At 39.8% G+C, this 16339-nt stretch overlaps 1 protein-coding gene across 2 annotated transcripts in view; it reads left to right on the forward strand.

Moving 5' to 3' along the window:
• The window catches only part of MICAL1 (microtubule associated monooxygenase, calponin and LIM domain containing 1), a 48508-nt gene that overhangs the window by 14986 nt on the left and 17183 nt on the right, over positions 1-16339 (forward strand). For both annotated transcript variants that reach the window (XM_087719894.1, XM_087719893.1), the window contains exons 3-15: positions 1350-1557; positions 2471-2587; positions 3526-3627; positions 5257-5412; positions 6343-6443; positions 7489-7746; positions 8812-8927; positions 9830-9956; positions 10362-10446; positions 11225-11372; positions 13219-13406; positions 14032-14141; positions 14310-14360. In XM_087719894.1, the coding sequence (XP_087576020.1) occupies positions 1350-1557; positions 2471-2587; positions 3526-3627; positions 5257-5412; positions 6343-6443; positions 7489-7746; positions 8812-8927; positions 9830-9956; positions 10362-10446; positions 11225-11372; positions 13219-13406; positions 14032-14141; positions 14310-14360 (1767 nt within the window). The remainder of the gene's footprint in view (positions 1-1349; positions 1558-2470; positions 2588-3525; positions 3628-5256; positions 5413-6342; positions 6444-7488; positions 7747-8811; positions 8928-9829; positions 9957-10361; positions 10447-11224; positions 11373-13218; positions 13407-14031; positions 14142-14309; positions 14361-16339) is intronic.

Raw genomic sequence — 16339 nt, forward strand, 5'->3', positions numbered from 1 at the left:
CCTGTGCTCCCCCCACTTATGGCACCACGAGCCAAAAAAGGTTCGCCATCGCTGATGTAGAAGGTTGAAATTGTATTTCAACAAAGTAAGTGGGAAATACTGATTGAATTCTGGCTGTATGAACATCATTACTAATAATAACTTGCATGTTTATTCTAGTGGTGGATTTCAAATTTTTTTTAGAACCTCTTCTGTAGGTGTGGCCTGCTTTGTGAGAGTGGCTTGCCGGCCATGTGACCGGGTGGGAGTGGCTTGCCAGCCATGTGACCGAGTGGAAGTGGCTTGGCAGTCATGTGACTGGGTGGGTGTGGCCAACTTGTAAAATGTGGTGAAACTCACTTAACAACGCTCTTGCTTAGCAACCAAAATGTTGGCTCATAAACTCTGGCATTTGAAGCACGCAAGTCTTAAAGCTGTCAAGTTACAAGACCCTTGCACCCTAACCCTTTAGAAAAAAAAACCCAGGGGTGTTCAAACTTGACAGCTTTAAGACTTTAAGGTTTAGATAGGACTCTAAGAGGTGAGTGGGGCGATTGATGAGCCAGCCAATCAGTGAGTGGCGGGTGGGGCAAGCGTGATGTGGATGAGCGGGGGGAGGGAGCTGGAACCGGTTCTAAATGACACAGTAGATTTGTGGAACCTCTTCTATAGAAGAGGTTAGAACTGGCAGGAACCCACCCCTGGTTTATTCCCTTCAATTGCACCATGGGTTCTTTGAACACGGATCAGCAGACTTGTGTATCTGATGGTCAAGATAAGCCTTAAATATATGTTCTGGCCTTGGGTGCAGTTTTTAGCACTGCATCCTGATCTGCAGTGACTTGCCAGGAGGCATAACAGGGCTTGGATGTTTGGTTGCCTGGTGGCTGGAAATATCATTTAACTTTTTAAAAAAATGGTGGTCCAATTTTTCAAGCAACTAAGCTTTTTTCAATGCTTGCACATTAAAAATATTACATTTCAATTATTTCTAATGTTGCTATATTCCAACATTCACTAAGATTAAAATAGGATTTTCTTTCTCTTTTGAGTAGAAAAAGATGTCTGACTGAATAAGGTTCCTTTAACTGTCAGCAGAATTCCTGCAATTGTTGTAAATGGTAATTTATTATTCCACTATAACACATTCGCTAACATTCCTTTGTCTCTAGCAAAGGAAAAATGGGGAACTGAGAGAGAGAGTATTCTGTAATGTCTCTTTCTATCCCACAGACCACATTGGGGCTCCTATTTTGATGTAATAGCACTCAGTCTTGTGTAAAGTTCCCGTCTAGCTTTAGTGCCATTGAGTATCCATTGTCTTGTCAAATTCTTTATGTCTGGTGGTTCATTGTGACAATGTTTTTCAGTGCCTGATCATCGGGGCAGGGCCCTGTGGTCTCCGCGCGGCTATTGAATTGGCTTTCCTTGGAGCCCACGTTGTGGTGGTAGAGAAGAGAGAGATCTTTTCCCGAAACAATGTGCTGCACCTTTGGCCTTTCACTATCCAGGACCTGAGGGCACTTGGAGCCAAGAAATTCTATGGCCGTTTCTGCACTGGCACCTTGGATCACATCAGTAAGTATGTTAGGAAGAATTGTCAAGGACAGAGGAGTGCCTGTAATATCCCAGGATCGCTCTTAAGCAAGAGCAAGCAATATCAGCAGAAAGGATTTGCAGAGCTCTTGGGGATAGGATAGATTTCAATAGGGGCAGGAAAAGGTACACAAAAGTTTAGCTATGTTATGTTGATAATACCAGTCTGACAACTGAACATGCAAATGAACTGAAAGTTTTAATAAAGAAAGTCAAGCACAAAGTGGAAAATTAAGAATAAAGATAAAAAAGATAAAATTAGCGCTAGCAGGTACAGCTACCCACCTTAGAATACCCAATACAGATGTTGAAATGATGGATATTTCTGCATGTTGTAGCATCAGCTCTCAACAGAAAATGAAACTGCAGTCAAGAAATACATGTAGACTAATGATACATAGCAATGAAGGCCTTGGAAACCATATTATGATGCAATGGCATATCTATATCTTCAAAGATCAGAATCTTGCAGGTTGTTGTTTTCCCCGTGACACACAGTAAAAACAAAAGTTGAATTTTAAAGAAGCAGGATAGAAAGACGGTTGAAACTTTCAAACTTTGGGATTGGCGAAGGTTCCTGAGGATACTTTAAGAAACAAATGGATAATCAAACAAACTATAATCAAATCCCAAATGCACATTGGTAGTCAAATGACCAGACTCAAATTATATTTTGAACACATTTTGTGAAAATCTAGCTTTTTGGAGACGTCTGTAATGTGGGAAAAGATAGAACAAATACAACAATATGTATATATGTATATATGTATATGTGCATGTGTATGTATGTATATGCATATATGTGTGTGTATACATACATACATACATACATACATACATACATACATATACAAAACATCCTCTTTTCTTTTGTATGTTCCTATTGTATCTGTAGGTATCCGTCAGCTGCAGTTGATCCTGCTGAAAGTAGCCTTGTTGTTAGGTGTTCACGTTCACATCGGTGTACAATTTAAGGGACTCATTCAACCAGTAGTGAACTCTCATGGACAGGGTAAGATATAAATAATACTCAGTTCTTCTGAGTATTTGAAGGCAGGGTATCTTACCTAACCTTATTCTCTATCACTTATGCAGCAATATCCTCAGCAATATCCTCAACTACTTGCTCCTTGTTATGTTTCTGAAGAACTGTGAAAGCATAACTTTTCAGGAGAGCATTGTGGAAAGTATTATTCTACCTATGAATTATGGTGAAGAAGAGAAAAACTGCTGAGATGTATTAAACTCTATTATTTGTGCTGAGAATTGGCATTTCTTCATAAATAATAGATTTTCCTGCTGTCTTGTTAAAACTGAATTGCTTTTCTGCTGTATTAAGATAACATGCAGAGAAGCAATGCAATTGGAACACTCAGGGCTAAAAAGTGTCCCATTGCATTTGGGCCCAGATATAATTCTAACATTTCTCTGACACTGATAGTACTGTGAAAGGACAAAAAGAACTCAGGTTTACAAATGTATACTTTGGATGGTCATTCATAGTGGAAAACTTCCATGGTGATATTCTGTTTGGTTTAGGGATGTTCAGACTTTCCATATAAATAAAATCAGAAAGAAATCATCATTGGTTGCTTCTCCCCTATAATTTCCGATCCTTTTGATTACTCATGGCTCTAAAGTGTTAACCTGTAAAACAGTTCTAGTTTCATGATATCCCCCCCCTCCCCGATATTTTAAACTATAGCTAAAGGTCCCTCTGCAAGCAAAATTGCATCTCTCTAAGCAAATGTGTGAATTAATTTTGAATTGGGACATTAATTCTTAGCAAGGGCCAAGGCAGGTTGGACTGTTACTTACTTTTCAGCCAGCCACAGGTCTTTGAGCCAGTAAAATGTGCCTCTGATTCCTTTATAAACACACATGCCTATGAAAAGGAGTTAATATGCTGCCATCATGTTCCAGAGTCTTGACTTCATCTTTATATTGCAGTCAGTAAATGGAGAGCTGACCTGCAGCCTGGCTCATCTCCCTTGAGCCAGTATGAGTTTGATGTCCTCATCTCTGCTGGTGGTGGAAGGTTTGTGCCAGAAGGTAGGGTAAGCACATATGGCCTGTGACTCTTTGCATCCTCTTTTCAGATGGACAGAATTGGGGGAACATTATTGAAACAGCTCCAGATTTAGAGACTTCTTACAGATATTAATGCGGTGCCACGGTGGCTCAGTGGCTAAGACGCTGAGCTTGTTGATCAGAAAAGTTGGCAGTTCGGTGTTTCAAATCCCTAGTGCTACGTAATGGAGTGAACTCCTGGTACTTGTCTCTTCTGCCAACCTAGCAGTTCGAAAGCATGTAGAAATGCAAGTCGAGAACTTGCAACTCTAGCTTGTAAAAAAGAGGTTCAAAGTTGAATGCTTATTGGTACCAAAAACTGAAGGTGAATGATGTACCATAATTTAACTGAGATTAGACAGGAGAATTCGGGGTAAAAAAGTTTCAGATGCCCGTGATTGTGGAGATTTCCCCAAGCCTCATTTTTTGTCGTTGTAAATATTGTTCAGAGAAACATTTTTCCAGCCTTTCAGATGACAAAAGAAACTCCAGTATTTGTATTAAACTTAGAATTGGGATATAAAAGTTTATGAAATGGTGACAGTAAGTTGAAATTGCCTATTTAAGAGTATTACTTTTTTAAATTAGATATATGTTCATGTGGAGTATTGTAAACAAACAGTGCTCAAGGAGTAAAACATTAGGCAGCACATGATTTTAGAGAGAAACTTCAGATTCTTTTTTTAGCATCTCTTCTCAATTTTGCTCAATGACGCCATCAGATTCTGTGGAATTTTAAGTGTGACGATAAAAGTGGGTGTCCAGCTTTGGTTGGTTGGTTTTTTTCCCTCTCTAGTATCTGTGCTAGATATCATTTCAAAAGATTCCAAAAAGGTATTTTGCCTTCAGCTAGAGTAGTGTTTCTCAACCTTGGCCACTTGAAGATGTCTGGGAAATTCTGGGAGTTGAAGTCCAGACATCTTTAAGTGGCAAAGGTTGAGAAACACTGAGCTAGAGAGTAAATTAAAAATGAAATAAAAAGGAATATTCTTTGTAGATACTTGTAGATATGAGTTAGTAATTCAAACAGTTGACAACCAGCATGTGTTTATGACAGTTAGAGTGTCCTGGGTCTCCTGATCGTTATTGGCAATCTCCCCAGGGGGCTTCCAGTAAGTGGTCAATGAGGAAGCTGGATTCGCTTAATGATTTGCAGCACAGAATATCAAAGAAATCAGCCAGGACTTACTTAACAACCACATTGCTTAGCACAAGTTCTGATCCCTGTTGTGGTCACAAGTCAGGGACTACCTGTTAACATAAATACAGGAAATGTTTGCTAAAATGGAGCTGCATGTAGTTAATTAAATGGTGACCTGGGTAATATTTTTAGGGACTGTTTTAAAACCAAAATGAATTAAGAGAGATTATTCTGGAGGTACAGGGTCTCCCAAAACATTGTACTGTTTGCTTGGGGTCCTTTCACTACTGAAATACGGTAACAAAGAAACCTGAATTTATTATATTTTGGATGAATTTGGATACATATCGAGCATGGTTTGCTCTATACGGTTTATGTTGCTCTTTTTGATTCTTACCCTGACCATTTCCTGTATGGTTGACTCTTCTTTCACAGTTGATGGAAGGCTCTCTTTCATGTTTTTCTCACAGGCTTTAAGAGGAAGGAGACACGAGGCAAATTGGCTATTGGCATTACCACCAATTTTATAAATAACCATAGCAGACCTGAGGTGGAGGTGGCTGAGATAAGTGGAGTGGCTCGCATATACCACCAGAAGTTCTTCCAAAATCTCTGTAACAAAACAGGTGAGGGTTTACATTTAACTTTTAGCCTGCATGGTTTTTCATCGTGCGTTGAAATCTATGGCATTCCATTGTTTTTAACGAGCAGAAACAGTCAGCAGTTCAGGAACAGTATTTAGGACCCCTCTATTTTTCCATGAATTTCAATGATGTAAAATAAAATATACAATAATATATGTACCTATGTTGTTTGGGAAAATAAGTCAGGTTGGGTTTTTTAATCCTATAATTACATCGGAATACAGGTAGTCCTCGATTTATGACTACAACTGAGCCCAACATTTCTGTTGTTAAGCAAGACAGTTATTAAATGAGTTTTGTCTCATTCTACGACCTTTCTTGCTGTGGTTGTAACTGAATCACTGCAATTGTTAAGTTAGTAACATGGTTATTAAATGAGTCTGGATTTCCCATTAACCTTGCTTGTCGGAAGGTCGCAAAGGATGATCACATAACCCCAGAACAGTGCATCTGACATGAATACAAGTCACTTGCCAAGCAGTTGAATTTTGATCACATGACCATGGGTAGCCGCAAGAATCGTAAGCATGAAAAATGGTCATAAGTCACTTTTTTCAGTGCTGCTGTAACTTCAAACATTCACTAAATGAATTGTTGTAAGTCGAGGACTACCTGTGTTTTTAATGCAGTTACAAAAGAAAGACATAAATACATATGATTCCACAGGGATTTCCTTATCTTGTTAAGCAACCTGTTTTCTGCAATAGGAATCCTGCAATCAGGTTATAAGGGTAATAGCCACTCATTATTGTTTACCAGCAATTATACTGAGCTATAGACTAATTCTGATCCTAGAGGCAATTCAGAGCTTCTGGGCTGTTGCCCAGTGGCAGCCTTCTCTTTATTAATGTGATGTATCTTCCTTTAAACTTGTCTATCTATAACTTTCTCCTTGTGTTTGAATGATATCAGGTATTGATTTGGAAAACATTGTCTACTATAAAGATGACACTCACTACTTCGTCATGACAGCCAAGAAGCATAGCTTGCTAAAGAAAGGAGTAATCTTAAATGTATGTATGACAGGCTTGGAAACCTTTTCAGGGGCCCATTGCATCATTTTGAGCGATGGTGCAAATGCCATGATTGAATTAATATTTTAATAAATACTTTTTTTTAAAAGTATAGTATCTTTGCCCTTTTGAAACTTATTTTTAATCATTGGGAGTGGTGGATCCAACTGTAAATTGTGCCTTAAATTGAACTTGATGACTTTTGAAAGCATGTATGATATGAGCTTTTAGCTAAGAGGTATGTTATATATGTTTCACTTAATGCAGAAGAAAAATGTCTTCATAAATCTGAAATCTAAATTCAACATAAGTAAGATTTACAGTCCTTGAGATATATAAGTGACACGTAGATGTATAACAAAGGATTCTCCATGCTAGTTTCATGCTAATTCCCAATCTGATGATGAATTATTCCAGAAATCATAAGCTATGTCCAGGTATAGCCACATTCACAGTGCAATGTAATTAAAACTTCACTCTTGGTATAAGTTGGTTCCTTAAATTGCCTTTAATAAATTGCCTTAACAAATGCTTTTGACTATCAGTTGAGATTAAACTTAAATTAAAATGTATAAATTTTGATGGGGACACAAAATAAATATTTAATGTATTAATTGTATTAAATTCATGCTGAAACTTGAAATCTTGGGAGTTCTAAACTTTATGCCTCCTGCATTTCCCAGTTTTGGTTCAACCAATTTTTCTTTCATGTTGCCATTTTTAAAATAGCCCATGTTTTTCTATGACTGCAGCAGGGAGAGGTAGTGGCGTAATCAGATTGTAAAGTATGAGACTAAGAGCCACATCTCACTCCAGAGAGTATAGATTGCTCATCTGAGCCTCTCCAGCAAGTAGGCTCCATACACAGTAGACCCATTGTCTTATAGCTGCTTTATGAATTAAAGCAATATAACTCATGGCTCTTTAATTATTATTCTATATCAGGGGTCACCAAACTTGGCAACTTTAAGACTTGTGGACTTCAACTCCCAGAATTCTCCAGCCAGTTCTATATTATTTTAAAACATTATCTTTATATTTCTAGGATAAGCTTGATATAGAGAGCTTACTCTCTCCAGAAAATGTGAACCAGGAAGCCCTTCTCGCTTATGCCAAAGAAGCTGCCAACTTCTCCACCAACTACCAGTTGCCCACTTTGCAATTTGCCCTAAACCATCGCCACCTTCCTGATGTTGACATGTTTGACTTCACCTGCATGAGCCGTGCAGAAAATGCAGCGTTGGTGCGTGACTGCAATGGTGCTAAGCTGCTCATCGGGTTGGTGGGCGACTGCTTGGTGGAGGTAAGTGTGGCCTTAGTATGATCAGAATTAACATCTGGAAGGGCCTCTCCTCAATGGGAGAAATGTGTATTTCAAACCTATTTGACTGGAACTCCCATTCAGTTGGAGAGAGTCTTTCCCAACATTGTATTAGTTCACAACTTCAGCTCTAGTTTGAGAATTGAAATCCAACACATCTGGAAAGCAGCTGGTTAGGGACAATCAATGTGTGTTATTTCAGAATATATAGGCAGAGGACGTTTGCATTACTGAATGCTCATCTGCTAAGAATTTTCTAGGTTAATTGAGAGACCAAGGCTACAGCCAGTTTTCCATTACAAGTTTGCTATCCCCATTGTTTTATGTAAAGGAAAATTTTCATAGTTTTTAATGCAACGATATCCAGGGAAGGATTTTACTTTTTATCAACGGTTGTTCTCCCATTTCTATTATTACCAAAAATTATTCAAAGGTCATCGTATGGAAACATGTAAATAAAGCTGAGCTGCTTGGAAAAAATCTGAATGTCAGCTGTGTTATAATGGGAAGTATTATAAAAAGCTTCTAGCAAGCAGAATGGTGGTTTTTTGAAAGGATTATGAAAATCCAAACCAAGCAGAATGCAGGGATCCCCCCCACCCCCGCGCTGTGCACTTTTCTCAGACATTTCCTCACTGGTGCTTAACACGAGCCATATCATTTGGTGGTTTGTATATAAATATAGTTTTGCTTTTGGACTCTTGAGGCCAGAGTGTCTCCTTTTCTTAGACAGAATGCAGATGATTTTTAATTTTGTATATTAGTTTGTTTGCCTTTACTAGGTAGGTTTGACCCCCCCGAGCTCAACCTGCCAGCTAACAAACTCAATGGGAAGGGGTCCCATGGAAAGCAAGCAGTTCCCAAACTCAAACACTGCACAGTGAGACAGTTGTACACTAATTGCAGGATCAAGATTCACACCCATATCCGATTCCTCCAGCATTTGTCTAGTTTCAATGTCTTTTGAGTTATTGTGAGGTATCCCGTGTTGCTGAGTAGCCAGACTGCTTGAACTTTTGCTTGTTTGTTTGTTTGTTTGTTCTCCAGCCATTCTGGCCCTTGGGCACTGGTGTGGGCAGAGGTTTCTTGGCAACTTTTGATGCTGCTTGGATGGTAAAAAGATGGGCCTCAGAAGTATCCCCACTAGATGTGTTGGCTGAGAGGTGAGCATATTGAGAAGGGGTACAGTATTTCCAGAGTTAGGATTCGAGAAGGGGGGAAGGAGGGAGAGAGGAAGAGAGAGGGGGAGAGAGAGAAAGGAGGGAGCGAGAGTATGTTTCTCATTCTTGGCAACATTAAGATGCATGGACTTCAACTCCCATAAAAGGATATTTAACTGTGGAGTTCTTTTGTAGTCTCATTAGAGGTCATAGTTATTCTGTGAAATTGGGTAAGGGATATTAACTTCTATAGCTAAACCATTTTCCAAAATGTTTTTTTTTTAAAAGAGCATATTTGAATGCTGTAAATTTTAGCCGGCAGAAATAAAAAGGAAGGAAGATTAAAAAAAAAAAGAAAATCCTGCTTATCAACTTTTACTTGTTTGATACAATCCCGAGTCAACTGTTTTTTGGCCTAGTTTGAGGGGGAAAGCTCTATTTTTTTAACCCGTGGAAGGAAAATAGCTGCTTGGAGACAGTGAACATTCCCAGTAGAAAATTGGATGAAAAGAATCAAAATCGTTAAATAGTAGCTTCTTGTTTCTCTCTCCAGGCATAACCATTTGAAAGCTTGCAGCCCTGTGAAGGAAATCATGGGTCTTAGGGGCCTGTGGGATAGACTGAAGGGCAGGCAAGGTTAATGTAGGACATTTAAAATTACATAGGGAAAGTTTAAGATTACAAGATTACAAATGAATTTTCTCCAAAACATAGGGTAATGTATTGATATTCAGAATGCAAAATGAGTTAGGAATGACTCTTGTGAAAAGAAGCAAAGGTCAAGGAATATTGTTTGTATAGTTATGCCTGAGTTGCCTCCAGGCTGATTCTGATTTCCAAGTATAAAATATGACTCTTCATTCATTAACTCAACTGGAATATTTTTCTGCTCAATCTCCACCCAGAGAAAGTATATATAAGCGGCTGTCACAGACTTCACCTGACAACATGAACAAGAATGTTAATCAGTACAGCATTGATCCCACCACACGATACCCAAACATCAACCTTCAGGCAATCAAGACCTCTCAGGTACTTTTGCCACAAGCAGGGATGGAGGAGAAGGTGTAGTTGCTTTGTCTTCCTAATCATTCGCTTTGTAAAGCCCACCTTCACCTTTGCAACCTGACACAAGCAGCAGTTTTGATCACTTTGGCACTGGTTGCAGTCAGAAACATAATAGAACGTATAAAGTGATATTATCTATGATGGCAGGACCTCAGCAATAATCTTCCTTGCAAGATGTTTTTGCAGGCTGTTCTGACATTTACTGTAAGGTTTGGTCAGTTGGATAATGGGTTTTGGTGCATTTTCTGAACAGGGAAGATGAAGATTTTAGGAGTTGAGTGGATTTGGGAAGTATAGAGATTAGCTGGAGTTCTGTTCAGGGTCTAAGCCATGTTGATGATAGCAAATAATAGGTGCCTTTGTTTTCAGGTTCATAATCTGTACATTAAGGGAGATATAGAAATGGAGCAGAACAAGAGAAGAAGTCGTGCCAGCCCAGAGTTAGTCTGCAAAGGCAAGTTTTGGTAGCTTTCTTCCTAGCTTCCAGCTGCAAGGATCCCATTGCTTATGTTCACTTTTTTCTTGCTTTAACAAAACAGCATTTGCAGCCATGCAAATTCTTGCATATGAATAGTTGAATTGTAGAATTGGAAACAATCTTGAGATTCACTGGTTCCAGTCTTCCACTTTCCACTTAGTGCAGATTCTGCAATGTAGGATACAATAACGAATCTGCTAGATGGCTGTCCAAACTTCCAAATAGACGTCTTTCATCATCAAATATCTGAATCTACTGATATTTGCTTTCTTGCCACTGCTATCTCTTTTTAATCTGCCTTATCATCCTGCTTGCACTTTCTTCCTTAGGATTTGCAACTAGGTAGAATAGTTTTGGGTGTAAGTTGCTTTAGAGGAATGTTATGTGAATCTAGAGAATTTTTGTATGTACTTTAGTTGGCTTTCCTATAAGCAATGAAGTTGCACAGATCTGTATCTGACAGGTTGAACCACTATTCTATACATTACAATAACAATATAGTCATACAGTAACCTACTCAGAGGTATCAGTTACATAAACTTTGTATGATTTCTGCTAGTTACTATAGTGGTTTGCTTTTCAACAGCCATGGACAAAAGAATTTTTTTTGGTATACTGAGAAGCTTTTCCTTTATAAATTGGACAAATGAAGGAATAAATAAAATTTGTATCTGAAGACATACTGGGAATTGGACACTCTTATAAGTAAATATCAATTCTCTTTTCTCTGTGCAATACCATACTCCTACTCCAGATACCAGTAGAGCCTATGAAGAGCTTCTTAATTGGTGTCAATCAAACACTGCCAGTTACCATGGCATCAAGGTGGAAGACTTCACACGCTCCTGGAAAAGTGGATTGGCTCTTTGTGCCCTCATACATCACTTTCGCCCAGATCTTCTGTGAGTTTGTGGGAAAGCTGAAGGGACAGAATAGCTACTAATATTGGAAAAGGCTAAAATGGGCTGGAATAAAGCTTTCTTTTATATACACTCAAACATTGGAGTTAGATCACTTTATACACTTAGGTTTTCACATGTACGTTCATTTTCATTAGCATCTCTCTTTAATTAACTGCCAGAAGCATTTTAGGGACTTTTGTCCCCCACAAATAGATGTTGGATTAAATGATCTATAAGGATCCTTCATAGATTCCAAAACTTTAGTTCTCCAAGCATTAATCTAGTTGTTCAAGGATTTGGCCATTACCATAGATACTGTATGTATGAGCTGATATGCAGTTATGAATGTGACCTCCTGTGGGGTTTCATCTATGATAGTTTTTTTTTTCATTTATACAATTTATGCTGCAGTCAGCAACTGCTAAATGTGAATGTAAGAATCAGGCTCAGAAGCTCTGTACATGATCCAATGAACTAAATAATCTCCATTCCCTACTGATTTTTCTCATTTCTGGGAAGTTTAATACGGATCTGTACCAACTTTTTGTTTTTCTTTTACATTGGATTTCTAGGTTCACCATTTCCTATTGCTACTATTCCAATCCAGATTTAGCTATTTTTAGAATATAGAATCATAGGGGCTAAAAGGATTCTTGGTGGTCTTCGTGACCTCTGCTCAAGGTCCTGGTCAAATGGTTGTCCAGTCCATTTTTGAAAACCTGAAACAATGGAGCACCCACAACTGCAGGAGGCAACCTCTTACACTGATTAATTGTTTTCACCATCAGGAAATTTTTCCTTAGTTCTAGGTTGAATTGCTCTTTGAAAAGCTTCTACCCTTTACTTCTTTTTAATTTGTAAAAGGTTTTCTCCTAAAAGACTTTACAGAACCAAATTCCTTGGTTTTTTTTTTTTTTAGATAGAGATTTAGAACTCAATTTATCATACATGAGATAACTAGGCCATGTATGGACAAATTTAGACTGTAAGTAACTTTTGCTTTGATAACTAAAAGCTACTATGTCCGAGCTCCTTCCCTATAATATAATTTATTTCATAAAATACTGCTTATTAAAGTCAAAATGGATACAAAAGTTAACTTAAGTAGAAAATGTGGACATAAACTTTAATATAGGCAATTATTTATTTGTATCGCAAAGATGTTTTTTCTCTCTGAATGTTTCTGTTGCAGGGAGATGATGGGACTAATAACTGCAGAGCCTGAGACTTCAAAGAAAACAGTCCCTTCCCAACCTGTCTGCCAGATCTTGATAGGATGACTACAGCATTTCTAGCACCATATTTGGTGCTCAAATGACTGTAGCCATCAACTTTTCCTTTTCATCTGGTCATAATTCTGTTACAGGAAGGAGGGCAGGTTGGTGTTCACTTACTGAAACTTACATATATAAGGAGAAAGAAAAAGAAAAGCAGTTTCCAAGATTCCTTCCTGGTGCGTGGCCAACTCATCACACAAGATGTTAGGAGCTAGCAATAACTGTAGAAACACTTCTAAAGAAACCTTTACAGGTTTACACCCTTTTTACACCCTTTGCACCCTTCTTTTTCTAGTTAAAATCATTGGCTGACTTTATTTATAGCAGTATCTTGTGTTGTGCGGGTTAAAACAAAGGTTCACAGAAAGGCACATCTGTTTAAAACAAAGTACTTTTTCCACCCATGTTTATGATACAGGAGGCAATCGTGAATGAATTACGCTTCCTTTGTCTCTCTTCAGCGGAGCCCGCAGAAATGAAACACCGATGGAGAAAACATCCTGATGTTTAAATCATGTTTTACAGCTGGGCTGAGATTAGTTGTTGTAATTTGTTTCTTCCAACTGTAGGGACTTCAATTCATTGGACCCAAATGACCCTATTGGGAACAACCAACTGGCTTTAGATGTGGCTGAGCAAGAGCTAGGCATTTGTCCAGTCCTCTCCAGCACTGAAATGGCTTCGCTGTCTGATGATGAGCAGCTTGGCTTCATCACTTATTTGAGCCAATTTTATGATGCCTTCAGGACTGCTCCAGGTAGAATGTCCCAAAGAATCTGGTTCTGAGTGCAGCCAATGAATATTTAGCATAGGCAAGTTGGTAAACTTTTGCAGAGAACTGACCTTTCTCTTAGATAACAGCTTGCAATGTTCACTTGATGGTAATGAACAGGGCTAGATCAAAATAGAAGCTTCCTTTCCCTTCCTCAATTGTCAATCAGATTTTTATAGGGACATTTCATCCCCCCCTCCCCGCCACCCACCTCCCGTGCTATCATAACAGCTATAATTGAAAACTGCATATCCTGATCTTGGAAATAACACTATCCTAACTGGTAGCCATTGGTGGCCTTATCCTCCATGAATTTGTCTAGTACCTTTTAAAGTCCTAGTTGGTGGCCATTACCATACTGCGTGGTTGTGAATTCCAGAGGAGTTGAGGGACCAGTATTATTGGAAGGTCAGATATACTAACAATGGATGTTTACAGTAGTTCATTCATTGAATCTCTATTCCTAGGCCTGTTATCTGCATGTTGCCCCTGCAGTAGAAATAGAGACATTCTCATTCAGAGTACTCACTCCACTTTAATAGATTTAATAATGAAACTATATCCCTCAAGCTTGTTTCAGTACCAAAAAGTACCATATTCTCTCTTGTAGAATGGAAGGAAAAAACAGAGACACCTCTTGTCCCATGTGGCACCAAAAGCGCTATCCTCTTTCTTAGCAAGCTACAGAAGACTTTATCTCTCTCACGTAAACGGAACTTGGTGAGTTTTTCTCAGCAGAGAATGCGAGATTGTAACCAAACCTTCCCAGTTTTTTCTATTCTTGCCACTTCATTAGAGATAAGGAGCATGGGGGTTTAAGTATGTTCTGGAAGAGTCCTGAACCTTCTCTCTTCATTGACATTTCAAAGATACAACTTTTCATTGTAGGAAAAGTCTAGTGAGGATGCAGAATCCAAGAAATTAAAGCAAGAGACTGCGGTAAGTTCTCCCATCATTGTTTTTGTTTCATTTTTTTAGTATCATCCTTCCTCTTGAAAAGGATAAGATTAGTAGAACATTAAATATTCAGTGTCATTATGTAAACTATTAATGTGTATATTTATATCCTGCCATTCATGGGCTATGCATAAGAGTTCCTCTTCCTCACAGAAATCTTTTTCCTCACAACAGAAAACTTGTGAGATAATAATTATATTATGTTTGGTTACACAGTAGGCCAGATATTGGCATTTAGCATTTTTAGCCACCTTCCCAAGGCTCTGTCATTATTATATCACATTTTTGTTTTTTACAACTCAAGGAGGTATACATAATGCTCCTGACTACTATTATCCCCACCACAACACTTCTGTGAGGTGAATTGGGCTGAGAAAGGAGGATTGGTCCCAAATAAGTGAGTCATGGAGTGGGTCTCCATGGTTGAGGGAGGGCCTAAACGTTGGTTTCTCTGGTCCTAGCTTAGAGCCACTATGCCATGCTGATTTTACCTTAAAACCAGTCAGCTAGAATAGGGATGGAGAATCTATGGACCTGTTATGTCAGTTCACATTATTTCTAGTTGGAATGATCCGGGTTCATGGCATTGACATCCAACATGTTGAACTAAGTTTGTTATTTCATTTGTGATTATTTTTGTGTGAAAGGGGTTATGCTGTCAGTTGTGCAATCACCTTTCAACAATCCTTCATAATCAGCTGTAGAATTTATCTTAGGGAAGGATATTGTGATTGCATGTAAAGTTTGTTACAATCTATCCTGAAAATCCTTTGATGTTTGATTTTAGGTACCGTATTTTCACGACTATAAGCCGCACTGAAAATCCTAAAATTTGATCAAAAACCGGCAGTGCGGCTTATAACCCGGTGCGCTTTATATATGGAAAAAGATTGAAAATCTCTCCCTCCCGATTTTACGCTCAAACTTGAAACTCGCAAGCGAATGACCGCGAGCAGGCACGCACACGTCCCTTGGGTCTCTCCCTCCCTCCTTAGCCGGGGGGCACCAAACTGCGCCCAGCCATCCTCACTTCGTCCTGGTTAAGGGTGGGAGTGTCTGAGACGCCGCTGGGAGAATGTCCACTTCGGGTTGCCGGGACAGCAAATTTCAAGGAAAAACGCAGCTGCTGGAATCGGTGCACCACTGAAAGTTCTCTGGTCTGGCTGCACCCGAGCTGGTGAAGCGCCCTTGCGATCGGAGCAATCGCGCGGCTCACCTGCACTGGCTGTCTCCCTGGCGATAGGCGGGCGGTTGCGAGCACTCCATCAGCTTGGGGGCAGCCTGACCGGAGCCCTTTCTCTTCTCAGAAATGTCTTCTCAGTGGAGCTATAGCAGCCTGCATGCCCCTTTCAGGTACTTTGACCCCCCCCCCCCCGGGAGGGAGGGGGCCAGCCAGAGGGGCATAAAGGGAGCCGCAGCTTCTCTGTGAATGGAGGGGAAAGAGTTCGGCTTCTCTCTGCCATTTAAAGGCTGCAGCAGGGAGAATCCCAACTTTTTTCCTCTCCCTCCATTCAGAACGAAACTGCTCCAGCCTCCCCCACCCCCACATTGCCCAGTAACCCTAACCTTCGCGCTCTTCTTCGCGTTCTCCTCGGGATTGCAATAGATGTCCAGAAGCGGCTTTTGGGGCTAATGGGGATTGGATTTCCAGCTCGATAGCCCCTGCTGCTTCTGGACGTCTATTGCAGTTGTGAGGAGCCGAGGAGAGTGTGGAGAAGAGCGCGAAGGTTCTTGGCGCTCCGGGAAGCGGGAGAGGCGCGTGGTTTGGTTTATCCTCCCTGGATGTCGCAGTAGCAGCCCCAAACTCACCGATCTCAGTGTTTTTCGCATCGGGGTGTGCTGCAAGAGGGAATGAGTGAAGAGTGAAGACCTTTTCCAGCCAGTGCAAAGGACTCCCCCGGACTTTTTTTGCTGAGCACAGGGCGACGGGCCCGCACCTCCTCCACCAGCAATCCGGAAAG

This window comes from Thamnophis sirtalis, unplaced genomic scaffold (assembly GCF_051295495.1).
Source record: "Thamnophis sirtalis isolate CommonGarterSnake01/CBP01778 unplaced genomic scaffold, rThaSir2_p1.2 scaffold_7, whole genome shotgun sequence".
NCBI classification, from domain to species: domain Eukaryota; kingdom Metazoa; phylum Chordata; class Lepidosauria; order Squamata; family Natricidae; genus Thamnophis; species Thamnophis sirtalis.